At 46.4% G+C, this 23,700-nt stretch overlaps 1 protein-coding gene and 1 non-coding gene across 2 annotated transcripts in view; one reads left to right on the top strand and one right to left on the bottom strand.

Moving 5' to 3' along the window:
• Nucleotides 1-13,120: 13,120 nt before the first annotated feature.
• Nucleotides 13,121-13,192, bottom strand: trnac-gca (transfer RNA cysteine (anticodon GCA)). The gene has a single exon. It is a non-coding gene; the product is annotated as a tRNA-Cys (tRNA).
• Nucleotides 13,193-20,745: 7,553 nt separating this feature from the next.
• Nucleotides 20,746-23,700, top strand: part of swi5 (SWI5 homologous recombination repair protein) — a 9,948-nt gene continuing 6,993 nt past the window's right edge. The window contains exon 1 of the mRNA XM_055656804.1: nt 20,746-20,898. Coding sequence (XP_055512779.1) covers nt 20,792-20,898 — 107 coding nt within the window. The 5' untranslated portion in view covers nt 20,746-20,791. The remainder of the gene's footprint in view (nt 20,899-23,700) is intronic.

Raw genomic sequence — 23,700 nt, 5'->3', positions numbered from 1 at the left:
TCCAACATGGGTTTCTGGTGCTGTGAGGCAGTAGTTCTACCGCTGCGCTGCTCAGCATGGACAACATATGGAGACTGCGCTGGTAAAAGACAACCTTTCGGCTTGGCTTCAAACCGTTTCTGTCCCGAGGGAGTGGACAATTGAACAGAGACCGCCCCCTATATGAAGCCTAACTCACAGCCCTTACAAGGGTTACTTTAAGTCGCAGCTGGCAAGACGAGCCAGGGCAACAGGAAACGCAGAAGAACAGAGCACTTGCCACGATAATCCAATCTCATCTCCCTACACATGATCCATCGCCTCTATTCCCAACATTACCACGGGCTCTTCATTGCATTGGAATTATTCTGCATTGAATGAATGAATGTATGAATGAATGATTGAATGAATGATTGAATGAATGAATGAATGATTGATTAAATGTATGAATGGATGAATGAATGAATGAATGATGAATGAATGAATGAATGAATGAATGAATGAATGAATGATTGAATGCATGAATGAATGGATGGATGAATGAATGATTGTATGAATGATTGAATGTATGAATGAATGATTGAATGAATGATTGAATGAATGAATGATTGAATGCATGTAAAGGGCCAGTCCCACTTTCACCAGAGGGAAGTGATTCAAAGAGTTTGTGGCCAGGGTGAGAGGGGTCAGAGATGATCTTGCCCGCTCGCTTCCTGGCCCTTGCAGTGTACAATTCATTGTTGAGAGGAAGATTGCAGCCAACAAATTTCTCGGCTGATCGAACGATTCGCTGCAGCCTCTGGATGTCGTGCTTGGTGGCTGAGCCGAAACAGTCCATGATGGAGAAGGCGAGGACAGACTCTACGATGGCCGTGCAGAATTCCAACGTCAAGTGTGTTTGTAGCAACTTTAATGTAGCAAAACACATCAAGGTAGTTCGTGGGAACGTCACTAACCTTATACCCACTCATTCCGCTTGGGCAATCTACATGAACAGTGAATTCCCTACCGCCAGGTAAAATCCACATGTGCACTAACACTGTCCCACAAATTATTAATTTGTACCGGATGTAATGAACCTACAAACCTGTCCGTCTTTGGAGTGTGGGAGGAAACTGGAGCTCCCAGAGAAAATGCACGCAGGTCACGGGGAGAACGTGCAAACTCCGTACAGACAGCACTTGTGGTCAGGATCGGACCCAGCTCTCTGGCGCTGTAAAGGGCCAGTCCCACTTTCACGACCTCTGCCGAGTTAGCCCTTGACTCATACTCGCAGCATGGTCGTCGCGAGGTCGTAGGTAGGTCGTAGGTAGGTCGTAGCAGGCCGTGATGCTAGCCGTAGGTACTCGTGGCATCATGTAGGTCGGGGCGTTTTTTCAACATGATGAAAAATGTCCACGAGTAAACAAGGTTGTGAATTAGGTTGTGAATGCCTGACAGGCCCTTAAGGCAGCAACTCTACCGCAGAGCCACCCCGTGACCCTGTGCACTAATATAACACTCCAAGACACAAACACACACACACAGTGTAGTCTTCCAAATACATTTCAGCATGAGATGTACTGCTACTTTTTCCCAGTAGCAGTAGAACGGGTCTAACTCTCTCCCTCACAGGGCTGTTGTCATCACCTTGTCTGTTCACGCTGAACACTGAATTAATGTAAGGGGCCATTGGTTTGGAACATCAGCTATTGAGTTGCGGCTAAAAGCTTTTCTTCAACATATGTTAAAGCACGAATGCATTCACAAGAAAACCAGCGTCATCGCTTCTCTGACAGACAGCTTCCAGCACTTGCAGTGGTTAGATTGCACAAAGTCTAAGTGGAACAAATTCCGGTTTAAATCCAAGCGTGACTCTTTCAGTGAGTGCTTTTCATCTACTCCAACCTAATCGCAACAGAAACACAGCTCAGTCACAATATAGACTTGTTTCATTCACTGTAGACCCAAGGAACTGCAGATGCTGGTTTACACAAAAGGACACAAAGTGCTGGAGTAACTCAGTGGGTCAGGCAGCATCTCTGGAGAGCATGGATAGGTGACAATCTGAAAAGGGGTCTCGACCAGAAAAGTTGGGATCACGGAGACATGGCTCCAGGGTGACCAAGGCTGGGAGCTGACCATCCAGGGATATTCAATATTCAGGAGGGATAGACAGAAAGGGAAAGGAGGTGGGGTAGCGTTGCTGGTTAGAGAGCAGATTAACGCAATAGAAAGGAAGGACATTAATTTGAGGATGTTGAATCGATATGGGTAGAGCTGCGAAACACTACGGGGCAGAAAATGCTAGTGGGAGTTGTGTACAGGCCACCTAACAGTAGTAGTGGAGTTGGGGATGGCATCAAACAGGAAATTAGAAATGCGTGCAACAAAGGCAATCTACATATAGATTGGGTGAATCAAATTGGCAAGGGTGCTGAGGAAGAGGATTTCTTGGAATGTATGCGGGATAGTTTTCTAAACCAACATGTAGAGGATACGGGATACTGAGTTGGATGATCAGCCATGATCATATTGAATGGCGGTGCAGGCTCAAAGGGCCGAATGGCCTACTCCTGCATCTAATTTCTATGTTTCTATGTTTCTATGTCACCCATTCCTTCTCTCCAGAGATGCTGCCTGCCTGTCCCGCTGAGTTACTCCGGCTTTTAGTGTCTATCTTCGCTTTAAACCAGCGTTTGCAGTTCCTTCCTACACATGGATTGGTGACATTTTGGGTCGGGACAATTGGTTCTTTCAATTTAAATATGTTTCAATTTCTGCCTTGAGTAGTTTAGTTTAGAGATGCAGCGTGAAAACAGGCCCTTCGGCCCATCGAGTCCGTGCCAACCAGCGATCTCCACACACTGACACTTTCCGACACACACTAGGGACAATTTACAATTACGCCAAGCCAATTAACCTACAAACCCGCTTACCTTTGGAATGTGGGAGGAAACTGGAGCACACGGAGAAAACCCACGCAGGTCACGGGGAGAACGTACAAACTCCGTACAGGCAGCGGCCCGTAGTCAGGATCGAAACTGCGGTGTAAACCAGCATCTGCAGTTCCTTCCTACACATGAAAAAAAGTCAATGTTCTCTCCAGAACTCAGCAATCTGTCAGAAATCTCAGCTGATTAGTAATTTCAGCCGTATTACAAGATCCAAGATAGACACAAAAATGCTGGAGTTAATCAGTGGGTCAGGCAGCATCTCTGGAGAAAAGGTGACATTTCGGGTCGAGACCCTTCCTTCAGACTGAGAGTCCGGGGAAAGGGAAACGAGAGATATAGACGGTGATGTAGAGAGATGTCAAACAAATAAATTAAAGATGTGCAAAAAAGTAACAAGGTAAAGGAAACAGGCCATCGTTAGCTGTGGGTGAGGTGAAAACTAGTTACCGACAATGAGACTCAACAGGATTTAAGAGGGAACTGCAGATGCTGGAGAATCGAAGGTTACACAGAAAAGCTGGAGAAACTCAGCGGGTGCAGCAGCATCTATGGAGCGAAGGAAATAGGCAACGTTTCGGGCCGAAACCCTTCTTCAGACTGACTCAACAGGATGACTTGTAAACTAGTAGAACTACTTGGGTGGGGGAGCGATGGAGAGAGAGGGGATGCAAGGGTTCCTCCTAACCTGAGGAAAGACATTCTTGCCATAGAGGGAATACAGAGAAGGTTCACCAGACTGATTCCTGGGATTTGAGTATAGGAGCAGGGAGGTTCTACTGCAGTTGTACAGGGTCTTGGTGAGACCACACCTGGAGTATTGCGTACAGTTTTGGTCTCCAAATCTGAGGAAGGGCATTATTGCCATAGAGGGAGTACAGAGAAGGTTCACCAGACTGATTCCTGGGATGGCAGGACTTTCATATGAAGAAAGACTGGATAGACTCGGCTTGTACTCACTAGAATTTAGAAGATTGAGGGGGGATCCTATAGAAACTTACAAAATTCTTAAGGGGTTGTACAGGCTAGATGCAGGAAGATTATTCCCAATGTTGGGGAAGTCCAGAACAAGGGGTCACAGTTTAAGGATAAGGGGGAAATCTTTTAGGACCGAGATGAGGAAAACATTTTTCACACAGAGAGTGGTGAATCTCTGGAATTCTCTGCCACAGAGGGTAGTTGAGGCCACAGTTCATTGGCTATATTTAAGAGGGAATTAGATGTGGCCCTTGTGGCTAAAGGGATCAGGGGGTATGGAGAGAAGGCAGGGATGGGATACTGAGTTGGATGATCAGCCATGATCGTATTGAATGGCGGTGCAGGCTCGAAGTACCGAATGGCCTCTACTCCTGCACCTATTGTCTATGTTTCTATGTATCTATACTAGAGCAAGAGCCTTCTACGATTGTTGGCCTCGAGAGCCCTGGCAATCTGTCGACAGTTGATCATCAACCCTACTCGATGTGAATCCTAGTTAGAGTTATATGATCCAACTAGTAATGGTGGGTGAGAGGGTTTAGACTGCCGACTACTAGTGTTGTTGTTGTACCCCTCGATAAATCACCTCTGCGGTGTGTATGTCAATGCTGAAATCACCAGGGGACTTTGCCAACTCAGGGACTTAAAAGATAATGGCAGATAAAGTACGTTTTGCAGGCGTGAAACCTTTCCATAATTTAATTCCAGGGGAGCCGGCAGCTGTTTGCCTTCCACTTGATTCATTTTGAAGCCTTTTTCTTCAGCTCACAGACCTGACAGGTTTTTGAAGGTTTGTTTCACAGAGAGAACATGTTCAGTGATATTGTAGTTGTCAGTTTGAGACGGAGCCACTTCAGCTTCAGTTCCTGGTGCATGTGGATGAATAAATAATACTTCATTATGCCATCTGACATGTCACGGGTGAAATGTCTCGGGTTTTTTTTTTGTTTAGTTTAGTCTTGAGATACGGAAACAGGCCCTTCAGCCCACCGAGTCCACGCCGACCAGCATCCCTTGTGCTATCCTACACACTACAGGGCCAATTTACACTCATACCAAGCCAATTAACCTACAAACCCATACGCCTTTTGAGCGTGGGATAAACCCGAAGGTCTCGGAGAAAAACCCGCGCAGATCACGGGGAGAACGTACAAACCCCCAGCGATCCCCGCACACTAACACCATTCTACACACACTTGGGACAATTTACAATTATACCAAGTAGTGTGGGAGGGAGCCAGAGCTCCTGGAGAAAACTCAGGCAGGTCGAGGGGAGAACGTACAGACTCTGTACAGACAGCGCCCGTGGTCAGGATCGAACCCGGGTCTCCGGCGCTGTGAGGCAGCGACTCTACCGCCACCGTGCCGCCCTATTGTTTCTTGTCTTAGTACGATTCCTCGTTTATCAACATCACTTTGCCTTTTAGTCACCTGTTAGAAACATAGAAACATAGAAAATAGGTGCAGGAGTAGGCCATTCGGCCCTTCGAGCCTGCACCATTCGCCATTCAATATGATCATGGCTGATCATCCAACTCAGTATCCCATCCCTGCCTTCTCTCCATACCCCCTGATCCCCTTAGCCACAAGGGCCACATCTAACTCCCTCTTAAATATAGCCAATGAACTGGCCTCAACTACCCTCTGTGGCAGGGAGTTCCAGAGATTCACCACTCTCTGTGTGAAAAAAGTTCTTCTCATCTCGGTTTTAAATGATTTCCCCCTTATCCTTAAGCTGTGACCCCTTGTCCCGGACTTCCCTAACATCGGGAACAATCTTCCTGCATCTAGCCTGTCCAACCCCTTAAGAATTTTGTAAGTTTCTATAAGATCCCCTCTCAATCTCCTAAATTCTAGAGAGTATAAACCAAGTCTATCCAGTCTTTCTTCATAAGACAGTCCTGACATCCCAGGAATCAGTCTGGTGAACCTTCTCTGTACTCCCTCTATGGCAATAATGTCCTTCCTCAGATTTGGAGACCAAAACTGTACGCAATACTCCAGGTGTGGACTCACCAAGACCCTGTACAACTGCAGTAGAACCTCCCTGCTCCTATACTCAAATCCTCTTGCTATGAAAGCTAACATACCATTCGCTTTCTTTACTGCCTGCTGCACCTGCATGCCTACCTTCAATGACTGGTGTACCATGACACCCAGGTCTCGCTGCATCTCCCCCTTTCCCAATCGGCCACCAATCGGCTGTTCTGCTCTCTCCTTCCCCACTTTCCCTCCAACGTCACTTTCAATCAGTGGCCGATCAGGATGCCCCACAGCTTCTTCCCACAGGCAATAAGACTGGTTAACGGACTGTGTCCCCTCCCCATATACCATACACCAACACACCTAACCTCGCCCATACTTTGACAGCCAGGCCCCTGTCAAAGCAAAGCCACTGTTTGGTCTGAATGTCTGTTTTTAGGCCTATTTTAGATATGGTAATTTTAATTTTTAAAGCTATATGTATTTATTCTGTTTTATTAACGGCACTGATGGGAACTGATTGAGAAACATTTTTTCCGTTTCGTCTGTGTATGTAAGTACTCAGTTAAAATGACATTGACGTAAATACTGAATACTGAATTATGAAAGTTTTTTGACATGAACACGAGAAGCAGCGTGGAATCAGGGCCCACTGCGTCCGTGCCGACCAGTTATCTGATCACTGTTGTTTGTGGGAAAGAGCTCTGTGGCTTCTGGCTGCTGAGTTTCTGAACCAACAACACGCCATCCCTTTAAAATATATAATTGTCTATAAAATGCTTTGGTGTGGCCTGGCATGTGCAAGGGGCTCGTGTTACGTTTTATATCAGCTGTTTAGTTTAGTTCAGAGATACAGTATCAGAAGCAGGCCCTTCGGCCCATCGACCAGCGATCCCCGCCCACCAACACCAACCTGCACACACTAGGGGCAATTTACACCTATACCGAGCCGACTAACCTGCAGCTGGACGTCTTTGGAGTGTGGGAGGAAACCGAAGATCTCGGAGTAAACCCACACGCAGGTCACGGGAGAACGTACGTACGAACTCCAGGATCGAACCCGGGTCTCCGGCACTGAGAGCGCTGTAAGGCAGCAACTCTACCGCTGCACCACCGTGCCGACCCGTACAGGAGGGCCCTTACCTGAAACATCACCTATCCATGTTCTCCAGGGATGCTGCCTGACTCGCTGAGTTACTCCAGAACTTTGTGTCTTATCCTGGTAAACCTGCATCTGCAGTTCCTTGTTACTACAGTATTAAATCAGAAGGGTGAAAGCACACACCTCCAGATTCTGGGAACATAGAAACATAGAAATTAGGTGCAGGAGTAGAGGCCATTCGGCCCTTCGAGCCTGCACCGCCATTCAATATGATCATGGCTGATCATCCAACTCAGTATCCCGTACCTGCCTTCTCTCCATACCCCCTGATCCCTTTAGCCACAAGGGCCACATCTAACTCCCTCTTAAATATAGCCAATGAACTGGCCTCAACTACCCTCTGTGGCAGAGAGTTCCAGAGATTCACCACTCTCTGTGTGAAAAAAAGTTCTTCTCATCTCGGTTTTAAAGGATTTCCCCCTTATCCTTAAGCTGTGACCCCTTGTTCTGGACTTCCCTAACATCGGGAACAATCTTCCTGCATCTAGCCTGTCCAACCCCTTAAGAATTTTGTAAGTTTCTATAAGATCCCCTCTCAATCTCCTAAATTCTTCCCAGCTGATATCAGGCAACTGAACCATCCCACCACCAACTAGAGAGTCCTGACCCACCACCTACCTCTTTGGAGACCCCCAGACTATATTCAATCGGACTTTACTGGACTTTCCCTTGCGTTACAAGTTGTTCCGTGTATCCTGTATCTGTACACTGTGGGCGGCTTTGATTGTAATCATGTATTGTCTATGAAATTCTAAATGAGAGTTTTGAGAGGCAACCTTTTGTATTGTGGAGTTCGTCATTTGCATGCTGGATTGGTACATGATTACAACACTGGTTGTGAACTGCTTTGTCAAAGATGTTGTACTTTGATGGAGTCATTAAGCCCTGTCTTCCTAATGGCCATAATGAATGGGTCCATGTCACTATCTGAGCAAGGCAGCGAGGTTTCCCAGCCAACCTTCTCTCTCAAACATCATCATTGAAAACAGATTAATTGACCATTTGTCGTGTTTGCTGTTTGTGTGACCTTGCTGCGAATGTTTCTTGGCTGCCAATGTGCCTGTACAACTTTGAAAAGCCCTTCATTTGATGTGGGTGTTCTGAATATTTGCTTTGGTTCTAATGCAAGTCTCCCCGCAAGCCATCCAGCTCGAGTTCAGTCTGAAGTCTCGACCCGAAACATCACCCATTCCTTCTCTCCAGAGATGCTGCCTGTCCCGCTGAGTTACTCCAGATTGGAGAGTTGATGATGGGAGACAACATAGACATAGAAACATAGAAACATAGACAATAGGTGCAGGAGTAGAGGCCATTCGGCCCTTCGAGCCTGCACTGCCATTCAATATGATCATGGCTGATCATCCAACTCAGTATCCTGTACCTGCCTTCTCTCCATACCCCCTGATCCCTTTAGCCACAAGGGCCACATCTAACTCCCTCTTAAATATAGCCAATAAACTGTGGCCTCAACTACCTTCTGTGGCAGAGAGTTCCAGAGATTCACCACTCTCTGTGTGAAAAATGTTTTCCTCATCTCGGTCGTAAAAGATTTCCCCCTCATCCTCAAACTGTGACCCCTTGTTCTGGACTTCCCCAACATCGGGAACAATCTTCCTGCATCTAGCCTGTCCAACCCCTTAAGAATTTTGTAAGTTTCTATAAGATCCCCCATCAAGCCGAGTCTATCCAGTCTTTCTTCATAAGACAGTCCTGACATCCCAGGAATCAGTCTGGTGAACCTTCTCTGTACTCCCTCTATGGCAATAATGTCCTTCCTCAGATTTGGAGACCAAAACTGTACACAATACTCCAGGTGTGGTCTCACCAAGACCCTGTACTTTTGTTGCTTACTAACCAGCCAGCGAAAAGACAATACATGTTCAGCGTAGATGGGCCTGTGGATCATGCAATGCGATGAACCATGCAGCGCTGTGTTGTTCTATGTTCTGAGAAATGTTTTTGGCAGTTCTGGGTCGAGAGATGACTATTTGCCAGAATGTTTTTGAAGTGCGTGTGTGTGTCACCGAGCTACAGAGAAACCACATAAACCGCAGCCCTCCACAGTATATAATATTATGTGAGGTTTGTGGCACATGGAGATAACTAAGGCCCTCGTAATCTGCACAGAAAAATTATGCCGAGCTTCATTCTGTATTTTAATATAAAGCACCATTTCCAATTTGCATCTGAATGCTTCAAAGCAACGAAATTGAGCTGAGAAATATGAAGCCAGGAAAGGTCACGGTATCAACGTTAAAGGCAATTGTTTTTCAATCATGTTGGTAGAAATTCTGTCGGAACTCCTACAGAGAGACCAACTTTAAAGAAGTCCTCCCCCCCCCCCCCTCCCCCCCTCCCTCCTCCCCCCCAATTTGTGTCTATCTTCGGTGTAAACCAGCACCTGCAGTTCCTTCCTGCACATTCCTTATTTTCAAGCTTGGATTAGAGATTATGGGGCTGTCCCACTGCAGCCATCGCGAGTCAAGAAGAGCGTCTTTGACCTTCAAGCTCAAGGGCACTCGCCTGGAAAACCTCGACCGCACACACACACACACACGCACATACGCACACACACACACACGCACACACACACGTACGCACACACACACACACACACGCAAACACACACACACACACACACACACATACGCACACGCACACGCGCACACGCACGCACACGCACACACGCACACACACACACACACACACACACACACGCATACAACACGCACGCACACACACACACACACACACACACACACACACACACACACACACACACACACACACACACACACACACACACACACACACACACACACACACACACACACACACACACACACACACACACACGCACACGCACACGCACACACCACACACACACACACACACACACACACACACACACACACACACACACACACACACACACACACACACACGCACACACGCGCACACACACACACACACACACACACACACACACACACACACACACACACACACACACACACACACACATCGCAAAGGTGGGGGCCAGGGAAAGCGGGGGGAGCGCAGTCTGAAATTCACACCCCCGCGAAGAAGAGAAGGTAAAGATGGCTGCACAGTGTACGGTAAGTCCTTTACAGAGCGCGGGGGGGGGGGGGGGGGGGAGAAGGCGAGAGAAGAGGAGGGGGGGAGATGGAATGAAGACACTTTTAAGAAATATAATAAAGTTTAGCGGGCATTTAACCTTCCGGTCAGTTTTCCTGGGTCCTGAAAACTCCAATGAGCCAATTAAAATGCCGGGTCAGCGAAGGACATTGCCTACAGCTGCCCTCGGCTGCCTGTATCTACATAGCGACCCCACTCCACTTCACTACCAGTTCGAAAGAACCATGCCAACCAAATGTTACTCCCAAAAATGTTTCCGTGACCTAGCTGAGGCCGCAAGTATTCGGGAACTTCCCTCGAGCATGAAGGAGAGGTCCAGTGACCTCAAAGGACCTCCTATGACCACGTGTCGACCCTGCTGCGAGTTTGAGTCGACAGCAAACTCTTCTAAACTCACGGATTAGGTCTCCGCAGTGGGACAGTCCCCTTAAGACTCTTCCCAAGAACTCCAGCTCCCCCTGGAGTGTTAGTCTGAAACTGCGCTCTTGGTATAATGTTCTGCACTTTGGTACAAATTGTGTTGAAAACATGATCTTGGAAAAGCAAACATGAAACTCATCTTTGATCATGTTGAAGAGGAACGCTGTGACTCTCTGAAAGAGAAACCATTTACGGTTAAATTTCAAATAGCTTTTCCGAGATCCTCTTCACCACTTTATTTAAAAAAATATATTTTTGCAACACAATGACAAAATGTTTTATATTTGTCATGACACAAGTGGCAGAATTAGGCCATTCGGCCCATCAGGTCTGCTCTGCAATCCGATGATTTCTAACCTACTTTTCCTTCGCAACCGCCTTCTCCTGCCTTCTCCGTAACCTTTGGCGCCCTCACTAATCATGGACCATGCGCCAGGGGGGACAATTTACAATTAAACCAAACCAATGAGCCTAAAAACCTGTACGTCTTCGGAGTGCGGGAGGAAACCGGAGCGCCCGGAGACCAACGGCAGTCACGGGGAGAACGTACAAACTCCGTACAGACAGCACCCGTAGTCAGGATCGAACCTGTCTCTGGCGAAACTCTGCCACTGCGCCACCGTGCCACCCTAATATGTTAGTTATATAAAATGATGAGAGGCATAGATAGCATGGACAGTCAGAGCCTTTTACCCAGGCTGGATATGTCTTTTTCTCCCAGAGAGTTGGGAATTCCCTGCCTCAGTGGAGGCCAATTCTCTGGTTGCTTTCATACATAGAAACATAGAAATTAGGTGCAGGAGTAGGCCATTCGGCCCTTCGAGCCTGCACCGCCATTCAATATGATCATGGCTGATCTTCCAACTCAGTATCCCGTACCTGCCTTCTCTCCATACCCTCCGATCCCCTTAGCCACAAGGGCCACATCTAACTCCTTCTTAAATATAGCCAATGAACTGGCCTCGACTACCCTCTGTGGCAGAGATTTCCAGAGATTCACCACTCTCTGTGTGAAAAAAGTTCTTCTCATTCTTTCAAGTTTTTTCAAGAGAGAGTTAGATAGAGCTCTTAAAGATAGCGGACTCAGGAGATATGGGGAGAAGGCAGGAACGGGGTACTGATTGTGGATGATCAGCCATGATCACAGTGAATGGGGGGGGGAGATTGCAACCTTCACGTGGGTCCGCCCTGTTTCGACGAATGGCGTGCACAATCAAATAAGATCAAATAGAACAAGTAGTCCTCCAACTTTAGGCTGTGCACGCCATATGCAAGAAGAAAAAGATCCCAGTGAATGACGGTGCTGGCTCAGAGGGCCGAATGGCCTACTCTTGAACCTATTGTCTATTGTCTAACACTAGAGGACATAGCTTTAAAGTGAGAGAGGAAAAGTTTAATGGAAGGTAGACAAAAATGCTGGAGAAAATCAGCGGGTGAGGCAGCATCTATGGAGCGAAGGAAATAGGCAACGTTTCGGGCTGAAACCCGTAGGGTTTCGGCCCGAAACGTTGCCTATTTCCTATAGTGGAGATTGAACTGCAGATGCTGGAAAATCGAAGGTAGACAAAAATGCTGGAGAAAATCAGCGGGTGAGGCAGCATCTATGGAGCGAAGGAAATAGGCAACGTTTCGGGCCGAAATCTTCCCTTCGCTTCATAGATGCTGCCGCACCCGCTGAGTTTCTCCAGTATTTTTGTCTACCTTCGATTTTCCAGCATCTGCAGTTCCTTCTTAAACAAAAGTTTAATGGAGATGTGTGGGCAGTGGTGGGGGCCCTGGAATTCACTGCCAGGGTTGGTGGTGCAGATACAATAGCGATATTTAAAAGGCTTTTAGATAGGCAGGGAATGGAGGGATAGGGACAGGTAGATGAGATCAGTCGAACTTGGCATCATGTGTACGAAGGAACTGCAGATGCTGGTTTAAACCAAAGATAGACACAGAGTGCTGGAGTAACTCAGCGGGACAGGCAGCATCTCTGGTGACGATTCGGGTTGAGACCCTTCATCAGACTGAATGAATGAAGGAATTGGCCACGTATTCACATACAAGGAATTTGCTTTGGTGCTCCGCCCGCAAGTGGCAACATGACAATATGACATACAGTGACAGTTAGGAATGACACAGAAAACATTAAACATTAATAATAAAACATTATCGATTAAACATGTGAATTAAATAAAATACCAGAGCAAGATTGTGGATCTTGGCATCATGTTGGGCACAAAACATTATGGGCTGAAGGCCCCGTTCCTGTGCAGTCTCTCCCACTCTGTTCCACGCTCTCTGTTATACAGCCAGCACACAATCAGGTGTTCTCACCGTGACTCACTGCCCAAACAAAAGAATAGAAAGAGGAAGTGAATGACTAACTCGGAGCACAGACATTGGTTTCATAGTTCGTACTTAACTAATTATTTCATTCTCTTCAAATAAAATCATTCGCCTGCCTAATTACGTCCTATATATCATTACCATGGTCACTTTGGGGAAATATAAAGTTTGAAGGGGGCACCCGGATTTGAACCAGGGACCTCTTGATCTGCAGTCAAATGCTCTACCACTGAGCTATACCCCCCAGATGCTTAGAGCCACAATTGAAATCCTGATCAATAGTAGTTTGGCCTCTCAAGTTAATTTGTGTGGGAATAGGTTAAGGCAGGACTTCATTGCAGGAAATTAGGGCAAGTTGGACAAAAAGGGAAAGATATGTTTCGAGCTAGCTCTCTCTAGTGGAGCAAACTTACACTGCGTGCTGTGACATGAGAGGAATTGATCAGGTCGATGCACAGAGTCTCTTGCCCAGAGTAGGGGAATCGAGGACCAGAGGACATGGGTTTATGGTGAAGGGGAAAAGATTTAATAGGAATCTGAGGGGTAACTTTTTCCACACAAAGGGTGGTGGGTGTATGGAACGAGCTGCCAGAGGAGGTAGTTGAAACATAGAAACATAGAAATTAGGTGCAGGAGTAGGCCATTCGGCCCTTCGAGCCTGCACCGCCATTCAATATGATCATGGCTGATCATCCAACTCAGTATCCCGTATCTGCCTTCTCTCCATACCCCCTGATCCCCTTAGCCACAAGGGCCACATCTAACTCCCTCTTAAATATAGCCAATGAACTGGCCTCAACTACCCTCTGTGGCAGAGAGTTCCACAGATTCACCATTCTCTGTGTGAAAAAAGTTCTTCTCATCTCGGTTTTAAAGGATTTCCCCTTTATCCTTAAGCTGTGACCCCTTGTCCTGGACTTCCCTAACATCGGGAACAATCTTGAGGCTGGGACTATCCCAACGTTTAAGAAGCAGTTAGACAGGTACATGGATAGGACTGGTTTGGAGGGATATGGGCCAAACGCGGGCAGGTGGGGCTAGTGTAAATGGGACATGTTGGCCGGAGTGGGAAAGTTGGGCCGAAGGGCCTGTTTCCACGTTGTATAACTCTATGGCTCTGTGATACATTGCATGGGTAATTAATATGCCTGGTGTGTTTATCTCCTGACTTAATGCTAACAATTTATTCCCGGCAAGATCCAGCTAATTCAGATTCCAGCGCCCACCAACACACAAAGGACAATGAGGCCTGGACAGAGTGGATGTGGAGAGGATGTTTCCTCCAGTGGGAGAGTCTAGAACCAGAGATCATAGCCTTAGAATTAAAGGACGTTCCTTTAGGAAGATGAGGAGGAATAACCTTAATCAGAGGGTGGTGAATCTGTGGAATTCATTGCCACAGTAGGCTGTGGAGGCCAAGTCAGTGGATCTATTTAAGGCAGAGGTCGATAGATTCTTGATTAGAACAGGTGTCAGGGGTTATGGGGAGAAGGCAGGAGAATGGGGTTAAGAGGGAAAGATAGATCACCCATGATTTAATGATGCAGTAGACTTGATGGCCGAATGGCCTAATACTGCTCCTTTCACTTATGAACATGAATTTACATTAGCCAATTTATTCACCAACCTTCACGTCTATGGGGGGGAGGGGGGGAGGGAAGAAACCCGCACAGTAACAGGGAAAACATGCAAACTCCACATTGACAGTACCCGACAGAATCGTAAAAAACAACTGTTTCAGGACTGGGTGAAAGATGGTCAAGAATGCAAATACTCATCTCCTATCTATGTCCTACTCTTTCTCTCTCTCTTTCTCTTTGTTTTCTTTGTCTTTCTGTACACACACACTACACGTTTTTCTACTTTCTATTATCTAGTCTCTTTCCCTCTCTCTCATTTCTTTAAAAAAAAAAAATTTTTTTATGTAGTTGTACATCGAATGTAACATGCCAACATATATTTGGCACCTGAAAAAAAGATACCACTGTATTGAACTTCCAATAAATAAATTTAAAAAAAAAATAGATAGTACAGGTCAGGTCAGGAAAAAATATTTAATTTTAAGAAACAAAGAGTCCGTTCGACTAGAAAAACCTTTTGTATTTTGGTTTGTGGAGTGGGAGTGTGGAACAAATTGAACGAGGAATTAAAGCAATGTACAAACATGAATCATTTTAAAATGATATATAAAAAAATAATTTTCAAGGGGTACCGGGATGGAGGGGATAGAAACATAGAAAACATAGAAATTAGGTGCAGGAGTAGGCCATTCGGCCCTTCGAGCCTGAGCCTGCCCATTCGCCATTCAATATGATCATGGCTGATCATCCAACTCAGTATCCCATCCCTGCCTTCTCTCCATACCCCCTGATCCCTTTAGCCACAAGGGCCACATCTAACTCCCTCTTAAATATAGCCAATGAACTGGCCTCAACTACCCTCTGTGGCAGAGAGTTCCAGAGATTCACCATTCTCTGTGTGAAAAAAATGGTTGACAAGTGGGGGTTAATGTTTGTCTATTGCTTTACAATTGTTTACTTATGTTTGGTTACTTCATATATGAAGTTTGTATGTGTATAATAGTTGTATGTATATATATGTCTGTAGGTATTATGGGAACTTGCCTGGGGTAGTAATATTATTATTAATTAATTGATTTTTAAATATGGTTAAATAAAGTGTTGTGGAAAAGGGGTGAGATTTAATAAGTTATTCTTCTTCTGACTCCTTTTCGAGCTTGTACAGACACAGAGTTGGACATTGGAAATTTGCTTTTTGTTCTTTTCATTGCTTGTAAATATTGATTGTAATCTCCAATTGTTTGATCATTTCGATTTGTTACTATTAATGTCTTTAATGTCTTTACTTGTTACGGAATAAATAAAATAAATAAATAAATAAATAAATAAATAAGACCCAGGTTTCTGGTGCCCTGGAACAATGGCTGGGTTAGTTCATAGGTTATAGGAGGAGAATTAGGCCATTCGGCCCATCAAGTCTACTCCATCATTCAACCATGGCTGATCTATCTCCCTCTCAACCCCATTCTCCTGCCTTCTTCCCATAACCCCTGACACCCGCGCTAATCGTGAATCTATCTATCTCCGCCTTAAAAATATCCATTCTCCACAGCCTTCTGAGGCAAAGAATTCCACAGATTCACCACCCTCTGACTAAAGAAATTCCTTCTCATCTGCTTTATTTTTAGCTACAGAAATAAAGAACTGCAGATGCTGGTTTATACCAAAAATAGACACAAAGTGCTGGAGTAACTCCGCAGGTCGGGCAGCTTCCCTGGAGAGAAGGGACAGGTGACGTTCTGGGTCATGGCCCTTCTTCAGACTGAAATTAGGAGGGAGGGGGGTGGTGAAGAACTGGAGTAGATGCCCGACCTGCATGAGGTAACCACTGACGAGGTGTTTGTGCAGTAATCACCCAGAACCACAGGAGAGAAAAGATCAGGACCCATCAGAGCCGGCTACAAGTGACCTCAGGCAGGGTGGTGCCCATTGTTGGCTGGGGGAGGTGTGATCTTAAGAGGACTAGGGTGGAGGAAGGGGGCAAGGAGGGAGGAGACGTATAGATGAGTCTGAAGGCAGTGAAGAAAGCGAATGGTACGTTAGCATTCATAGCAAAAGGATTTGAGGCTAGGAGCAGGGAGGTTCTACTGCAGTTGTACAGGGTCTTGGTGAGACCACAACTGGAGTATTGTGTACAGTTTTGGTCTCCTAATCTGAGGAAAGACATTATTGCCATAGAGGGAGTGCAGAGAAGGTTCACCAGACTGATTCCTGGGATGTCAGGACTTTCATACGAAGAAAGACTGGATAGACTCGGCTTGTACTCGCTAGAATTTAGAAGATTGAGGGGGGATCTTATAGAAACTTACAAAATTCTTGAGGGGTTGGACAGGCTAGATGCAGGAAGATTGTTCCCGATGTTGGGGAAGTCCAGAACAAGGGGTCACAGTTTAAGGATAAGGGGGAAATCCTTTAGGACCGAGATGAGAAAAACATTTTTCACACAAAGAGTGGTGAATCTGTGGAACTCTCTGCCACAGAAGGTAGTTGAGGCCACAGTTCATTGGCTATATTTAAGAGGGAGTTAGATGTGGCCCTTGTGGCTAAAGGGATCAGGGGGTATGGAGAGAAGGCAGGTGCAGGATACTGAGTTGGATGATCAGCCATGATCATATTGAATGGCGGTGCAGGCTCGAAGGGCTGAATGGCCTCTACTCCTGCACCTATTTTCTATGTTTCTATGTTTCTATGTACGAAATGTCCCAATCCATGTTCTCCAGAGTTGCTGCCTGACCTGCTGTGTTACTCCGGCACTTTGTGTCCTTTAAGGCTGTAATATCTCTCTGGTGAACAGCCTAGCACCCAAACGCAGGGTTGTGTTGTCCAGCCGAGCACTGCCTGGCTTCTGACCCCAGCTGTAACGAGTTCACTGTTTCTCAATCAGTACAGAGTGTTCTTGAGCCTGGTGAACTCTGAAAAGAATTCATCAGTATCCCGTCCAGAAAATCACACCCCGTGCTGTTCTCATTAACATCTGTGGAAGGTCAAGTGGGTAATTTGTAGGTGAAGAATGACAGATTCTTGATTAGAATGAATGAATGGATGAATAAGTTTATTGGCCAAGTATTCACATACAAGGAATTTGCCTTGGTGCTCCGATTGCAAGTAACAACACAACATACAGTAAACAATTAAGAATGACACATAAAACAGTAAACATTAATAATAAAACATTATAGTTTAAACATGTGAAGAATTAAATAAAATACCAGAACAAAAGGAGGCTACAGATTTTTGGCTGTTGAGTAGAGCTACTGCTTGTGGAAAAAAGTTGTTTTTATGTCTGGCTGTGGCAGCTTTGACAGTCCGGAGTCGCCTTCCAGAGGGAAGTGATTCAAAGAGTTTGTGGCCAGGGTGAGAGGGGTCAGAGATGATCTTGCCCGCTCGCTTCCTGGTCCTTGCAGTGTACAGTTCGTCAATGGAGGGAAGGTTGCAGCCAATAACTTTCTCAGCTGATCGAACGATTCGCTGCAGCCTCTGGATGTCGTGTTTGGTGGCTGAGCCAAACCAGACCATGATGGAGAAGGTGAGGACAGACTCTACGATGGCCGTGTAGAATTGGACCATCATTGCCTGTGGCAGATTGTGCTTCCTCAGCTGCCGCAGGAAGTACATCCTCTGTTGGGCCTTTTTAACTGTGGAGCCGATGGTGGCCGCCCCATTTCAGGTCCTTGGAGATGATGGTTTCAAAAATGCAAACATTTTTGTATCCGGTCCTGTATGGTGTTAGGGTTGTGGGGACCAGTCAGGAGAATGGGGTTAGGAGGGAGAGACAGATCAGCCATGATGTAATAGAAACATAGAAACATAGAAATTAGGTGCAGGAGTAGAGGCCATTCGGCCCTTCGAGCCTGCACCACCATTCAATATGATCATGGCTGATCATCCAACTCAGTATCCCGTACCTGCCTTCTCTCCATACCCCCTGATCCCCTTAGCCACATCTAACTCCCTCTTAAATATAGCAATATATTGGCGGAGTAGTCTTGACGGGCCGAATGGCCTAATTCCGTTCTAATGACATGTAGCCCAGACCTATCACATGCATCAATAAATGCACAAGAACCTGTTTTCTCAGCTTGGTAGCAACATAATTGGTGTAGCCAACGCCAAGGCACTGTGGGTGACCACCACAGTCAAGGGTCCTTCCTCTGATGGACATTGAGGGGCAGAGTCCGGTGGGGACAGCCCTCAAACAAGGGAAGGGATATCACCCCAGAGGGCCACATGAGTGGGAAAGAAGCACCTTGCTAATACTAGATACAAAGTACTGGAGTAACTCAGCGGGACAGGCGGCATCTGTGGAGGAAAAAGGATGGGTAACGTTTCGGGTCAGGACCCTTCTTCCGACCTGAAACGTCACCCATCCGTTTTCCTCCAGAGACACTGCCTGACCCACTGAGTTACCCCAGCACTTTGCCTCTTTTTTTGTTTTTGTTGTTGTTGTAAATCAGCGTCTGCAGTTCCTTGTGTTTCTGAGTTTTTCCAGTGGGTTTTTTTGCTCAAGATTTTTTGCATCTAAATCATTCAAATTACAAATAGGTGAGATAGAGGTTCCAATGAAGCTAATGTCAATCTGGGAGGAGATCTCAAGTCAAGTCAAGTGAGTTTATTGTCATGTGTCCCTGTATAGGACAATGAAATTCTTGCTTTGCTTCAGCACACAGAACATAGTAGGCATTTACTACAAAACAGAAATCTGGGGACATCTGCAGGATATTTATTGCTGAAGAAGGGTGAAGCGCTGGTCAATGTTTTGTTTTGGGCCTACCTGATATCTCCCGGTTACAAAACACCTTAATTCCCCTCCCCCACACACCCCACACTGACCTTTCTGTCCTGGGCCCCCTCCACTGTCAGAGGGAGGTCAAACACAAATTGGAGGAACAGCATCTCATATTTTTGCCTGGCCAGCAGTATGAATATTGATTTCTCGAACTTCAGTAACCCTTGCATTCCCTCTCTCTCCATCCCTCCCTAAGCCGTTCCAGGTTGGCTTGTTGAATCTCATTGTCTGTACTCACTCTCACCCAACCCACAGCTAACTACAGGTGTCAGAGGTTATGGGGGAGAAGGCAGGAAAATGGGGGTTAGGAAGGAGAGATAGATCAGACACAATTGAATGGCGGAGTAGGCCTGATGGGCCGAATGGCCTAATTCTCCTGTTCCTTTTTTTTTTTTTAATTTAATTTAATTTTTATTAGAAGCAATTGTACAAGAATAAAACATTCGGCGTGTAAAATTATACAATTATTGCACAGCTTCAATTTTGATCTTTTAACCTGAAAATTAGGGAAAAAGTGAAAAGTGAAAAGATAGGACCCCTAGTCCCCTGGGATGTCAGGACTGTCTTATGAAGAAAGACTGGATAGACTTGGTTTATACTCTCTAGAATTTAGGAGATTGAGAGGGGATCTTATAGAAATTTACAAAATTCTTAAGGGGTTGGACAGGCTAGATGCAGGAAGATTGTTCCCGATGTTAGGGAAGTCCAGGACAAGGGGTCACAGCTTAAGGATAAGGGGGAAATCTTTTAAAACCGAGATGAGAAGAACTTTTTTCACACAGACAGTGGTGAATCTCTGGAACTCTCTGCCACAGAGGGTAGTTGAGGCCAGTTCATTGGCTATATTTAAGAGGGAGTTAGATGTGGCCCTTGTGGCTAAGGGGATCAGGGGGTATGGAGAGAAGGCAGGTACGGGATACTGAGTTGGATGATCAGCCATGATCATATTGAATGGCGAATGGTGCAGGCTCGAAGGGCCGAATGGCCTACTCCTGTACCTAATTTCTATGTTTCTAGCCCACCAAAGTAGTGAGGCAAAATTGCTGGCTCGAGGGGCCGAATGGCCTCTACTCCTGCACCTATTGTCTGTTGTCTGAAGAAGGGTTTCGGCCCGAAACGTTGCCTATTTCCTTCGCTCCATAGATGCTGCTGCACCCGCTGAGTTTCTCCAGCTTTTTTTGTGTAACCTTCGATTCTCCAGCATCTGCACAGTTCCTTCTTGAACACTATTGTCTGTTGTCTATTGAGAGATGCTGCCTGCCGACCCGCTGTGTTACTCCAGCATTATTGTGTGAACCAGCATCTGCTGTTCCTCTCTGCACAACAAGTCTGGAGGGGAGAGAATGTATCCATTGTAGCTGTGGCGAAATGTATCCATTGTAACTGTGGCGAAATGTATCCATTGTAACCGACATGTATGTATCGAGCCGCGGCGGGTCACGTGTGCGGAAGCAGCGTTGTGGTGAAGGAGCCGGCCATGGCGGACATGGACGCGTTCAGACCCAGGCCAGAGGCGCCCAATCCCCCCCCAGCGCCCCTCACCCCCACCGTCGGCGCCCCGGCGCCCGGCCGCTCCCTCAGGAGGTCAGTCAGACTGTAACCGACCCGTCACGCTGCGCGGAAACGGGCCCTTCGGCCCAACCCGTCCATGCCGACCCACCTAATCTAATCCCGTTTCATCATGGGCTCACTACACTAAAGTCTTTTAGACTTTAGTTAAACAGTCCCCCCGGCCCACCGAGACCAGCGATCACCCCCGTACACTAGCACTAGCACTATCCTACACACACACACACACACACACACACACACACACACACACACACACACCCCTGGGGACAATTTATAATTTTATTTATGTCAATTAACCTACAATCTTTCTGTATGTCTTTGGAGCGTGGGAGGAAACCAGAGCACCCAGAGAAAACCCATCGGGTCGCAGGGAGAAAGTATCGAGAACGCACAGGGAGACCAGCACCCATAGTCCGGATCGAACCTGGGTCTCTGGCGCTGTAGGGAGCAGAATTAGGCCAGTAGAAACATAGAAACATAGAAATTAGGTGCAGGAGGAGGCCATTAGGCCCTTCGAGCCTGCACCGCCATTCAATATGATCATGGCTGATCATCCAACTCAGTATCCCGTACCTGCCTTCTCTCCATACCCCCTGATCCCCTTAGCCACAAGGGCCACATCTAACTCCCTCTTAAATATAGCCAATGAACTGTGGCCTCGACTACCCTCTGTGGCAGAGAATTCCACAGATTCACCACTCTCTGTGTGAAAAAAGTTGTTCCTCATCTCGGTTTTAAAGGATTACCCCCTTATCCTTAAGCTGTGACCCATTGTCCTTTAGACTTTAGTTAAACAGTCCCCCCGGCCCACTGAGACCAGCGATCACCCCCGTCCACTAGCACTATCCTACACACACACCTGGGGACAATTTATAATTTTATTTATGTCAATTAACCTACAAATTTTCTGTATGTCTTTGGAGCGTGGGGGGAAACCAGAGGACCCGGAGAAAACCCATCGGGTCACAGGGAGAAAGTAGCGAGAACGCACAGGGAGACCAGCACCCATAGTCCGGATCGAACCTGGGTCTCTAGCGCTGTAGGGAGCAGAATTAGGCCAGTAGGCCCGTTAAGTCTACTCATCTATCTTTCCCTCTCAACTCCAAGCTCTAACCTATGACACCCGAACTAATCAAGGATCTTATCATTCTCCACTTTATAAATACCTGCACAGCCGCCTGTGGCAATGAATTCCAAAGATTCACCACCCTCTGACTAAAGACCTGCCATAACCGTCATTGATTCACCATTGAGTTACACATGTCAGACTCTGTGTTGGGACAAGCCTGATAGTTTGATCGGAACATTTAGAATCATAGTCGTACAGTATGGAATCAGGCCCTTCAGCCTACCTTGGCCTTGGCAACCACAATGTCCCATCTAAACGCCCCATTTGCCTGAGTTTGGCCCATATCCCTCTAAACCTTTCAATAGACAATAGGTGCAGGAGTAGGCCATTCGGCCCTTTGAGCCGGCACCGCCATTCACCGTGATCATGGCTGATCATCCCATGACCATATCCCTTGACTCCGCTATCATTAAGAGCTCTATCTAACTTTCTCTTGAAAGCATCCAGAGAATTGGCCCCCACTGTCTTCTGAGGCAGAGAATTCCACAGATCTGGGTTAAAAGGTTTTTCCTCATCTCCATCCTACCCCTTATTCTTAAACTGTGGCCCTTGGTCCTGGACTCCCCCAACATCGGGAACATGTTTCCTGCCTCTAGCGTGTCCAATCCCTCAATAAACTTATATGTTTCAATGATATCCTTTCATCCTTCTAAATTCCAATGTATACAAGCCTAGTCGCTCCATATTTTCCTATCCATGTACCTGTCCAAGCATCTTTTAAATGCAGTTACAATACCTGCCTCAACTACCTCCTCTGGTAGCTCGTTCCCTATACCCACCACCCTCTGAGTGGACAAAGTTACCCCTCAGGTTCCTATTAAATTTTTCCCCTCTCACATGAAACCTATATCTTTGTGGACCGAAGGGCCTGTTTCTTGTGCTGTTCTGTTCCATGTGGAACTGTTATTAGCAAATGGCAATTTCTTTGAGGCTGTGTGTGGAAGATTTTAAATCTTCAATCCTGTTCCAGTGAAGAGCTGTGGGATGTTTGAGCTGGGGAAAACTCACAAAATTTGGCTTTTCTGCTTTTAAAAGCTGCCTGTGAGGGAGGTAATCTTCAGGAATTACATACAGTGTAAGTAGTATGAATGCATTTTGGAAAACCTTCCTCAAATAACACGGCACGGTGGCGCAGTGGTAGAGTCACTGCCTGACAGCACCAGTGACCCAGGTTCCTTCTCCCTGTGACTTGCGTGGGGTTTCTCCAGGAGCTCTGGTTTCCTCCCACATTCCACAGGCATACAGGTTTATAGACCAATTGGCTTGGTAAAATTGTAAATTGTCCCCAGTGTGTGTAGGATAGCATTATTGTGCGGGGATCGCTGGGCGGTGCGGTCTCGATGGGCCGAAGGGACTGTTTCCGCGCTGTATCTCTAAACTAAACTAAACAACAGCTTCAGCTCAAATGCAAATGCAGGACTGACAATAAATGCTTCCAAGATGAAACTAGACTCCAGTTTAGTGTAATGGAGACAAAATCAATTGATTTATTTAAGAACCACTTCAATGCTGAGTCAGAAGGCTTTTATGTTAATTTCAAATAAAAGCTTTAAGAATAGGAGCCCTTGTGGCTAAAGGGATCAGGGGGTATGGAGAGAAGGCAGGTACGGGATACTGAGTTGGATGATCAGCCATGATCATATTGAATGGCGAATGGTGCAGGCTCGAAGGGCCGAATGGCCTCT

The sequence above is a fragment of the Leucoraja erinacea genome, chromosome 27 (assembly GCF_028641065.1).
Source record: "Leucoraja erinacea ecotype New England chromosome 27, Leri_hhj_1, whole genome shotgun sequence".
Taxonomy (NCBI): domain Eukaryota; kingdom Metazoa; phylum Chordata; class Chondrichthyes; order Rajiformes; family Rajidae; genus Leucoraja; species Leucoraja erinaceus.
This window is presented reverse-complemented; position numbering and strand designations above follow the sequence as displayed.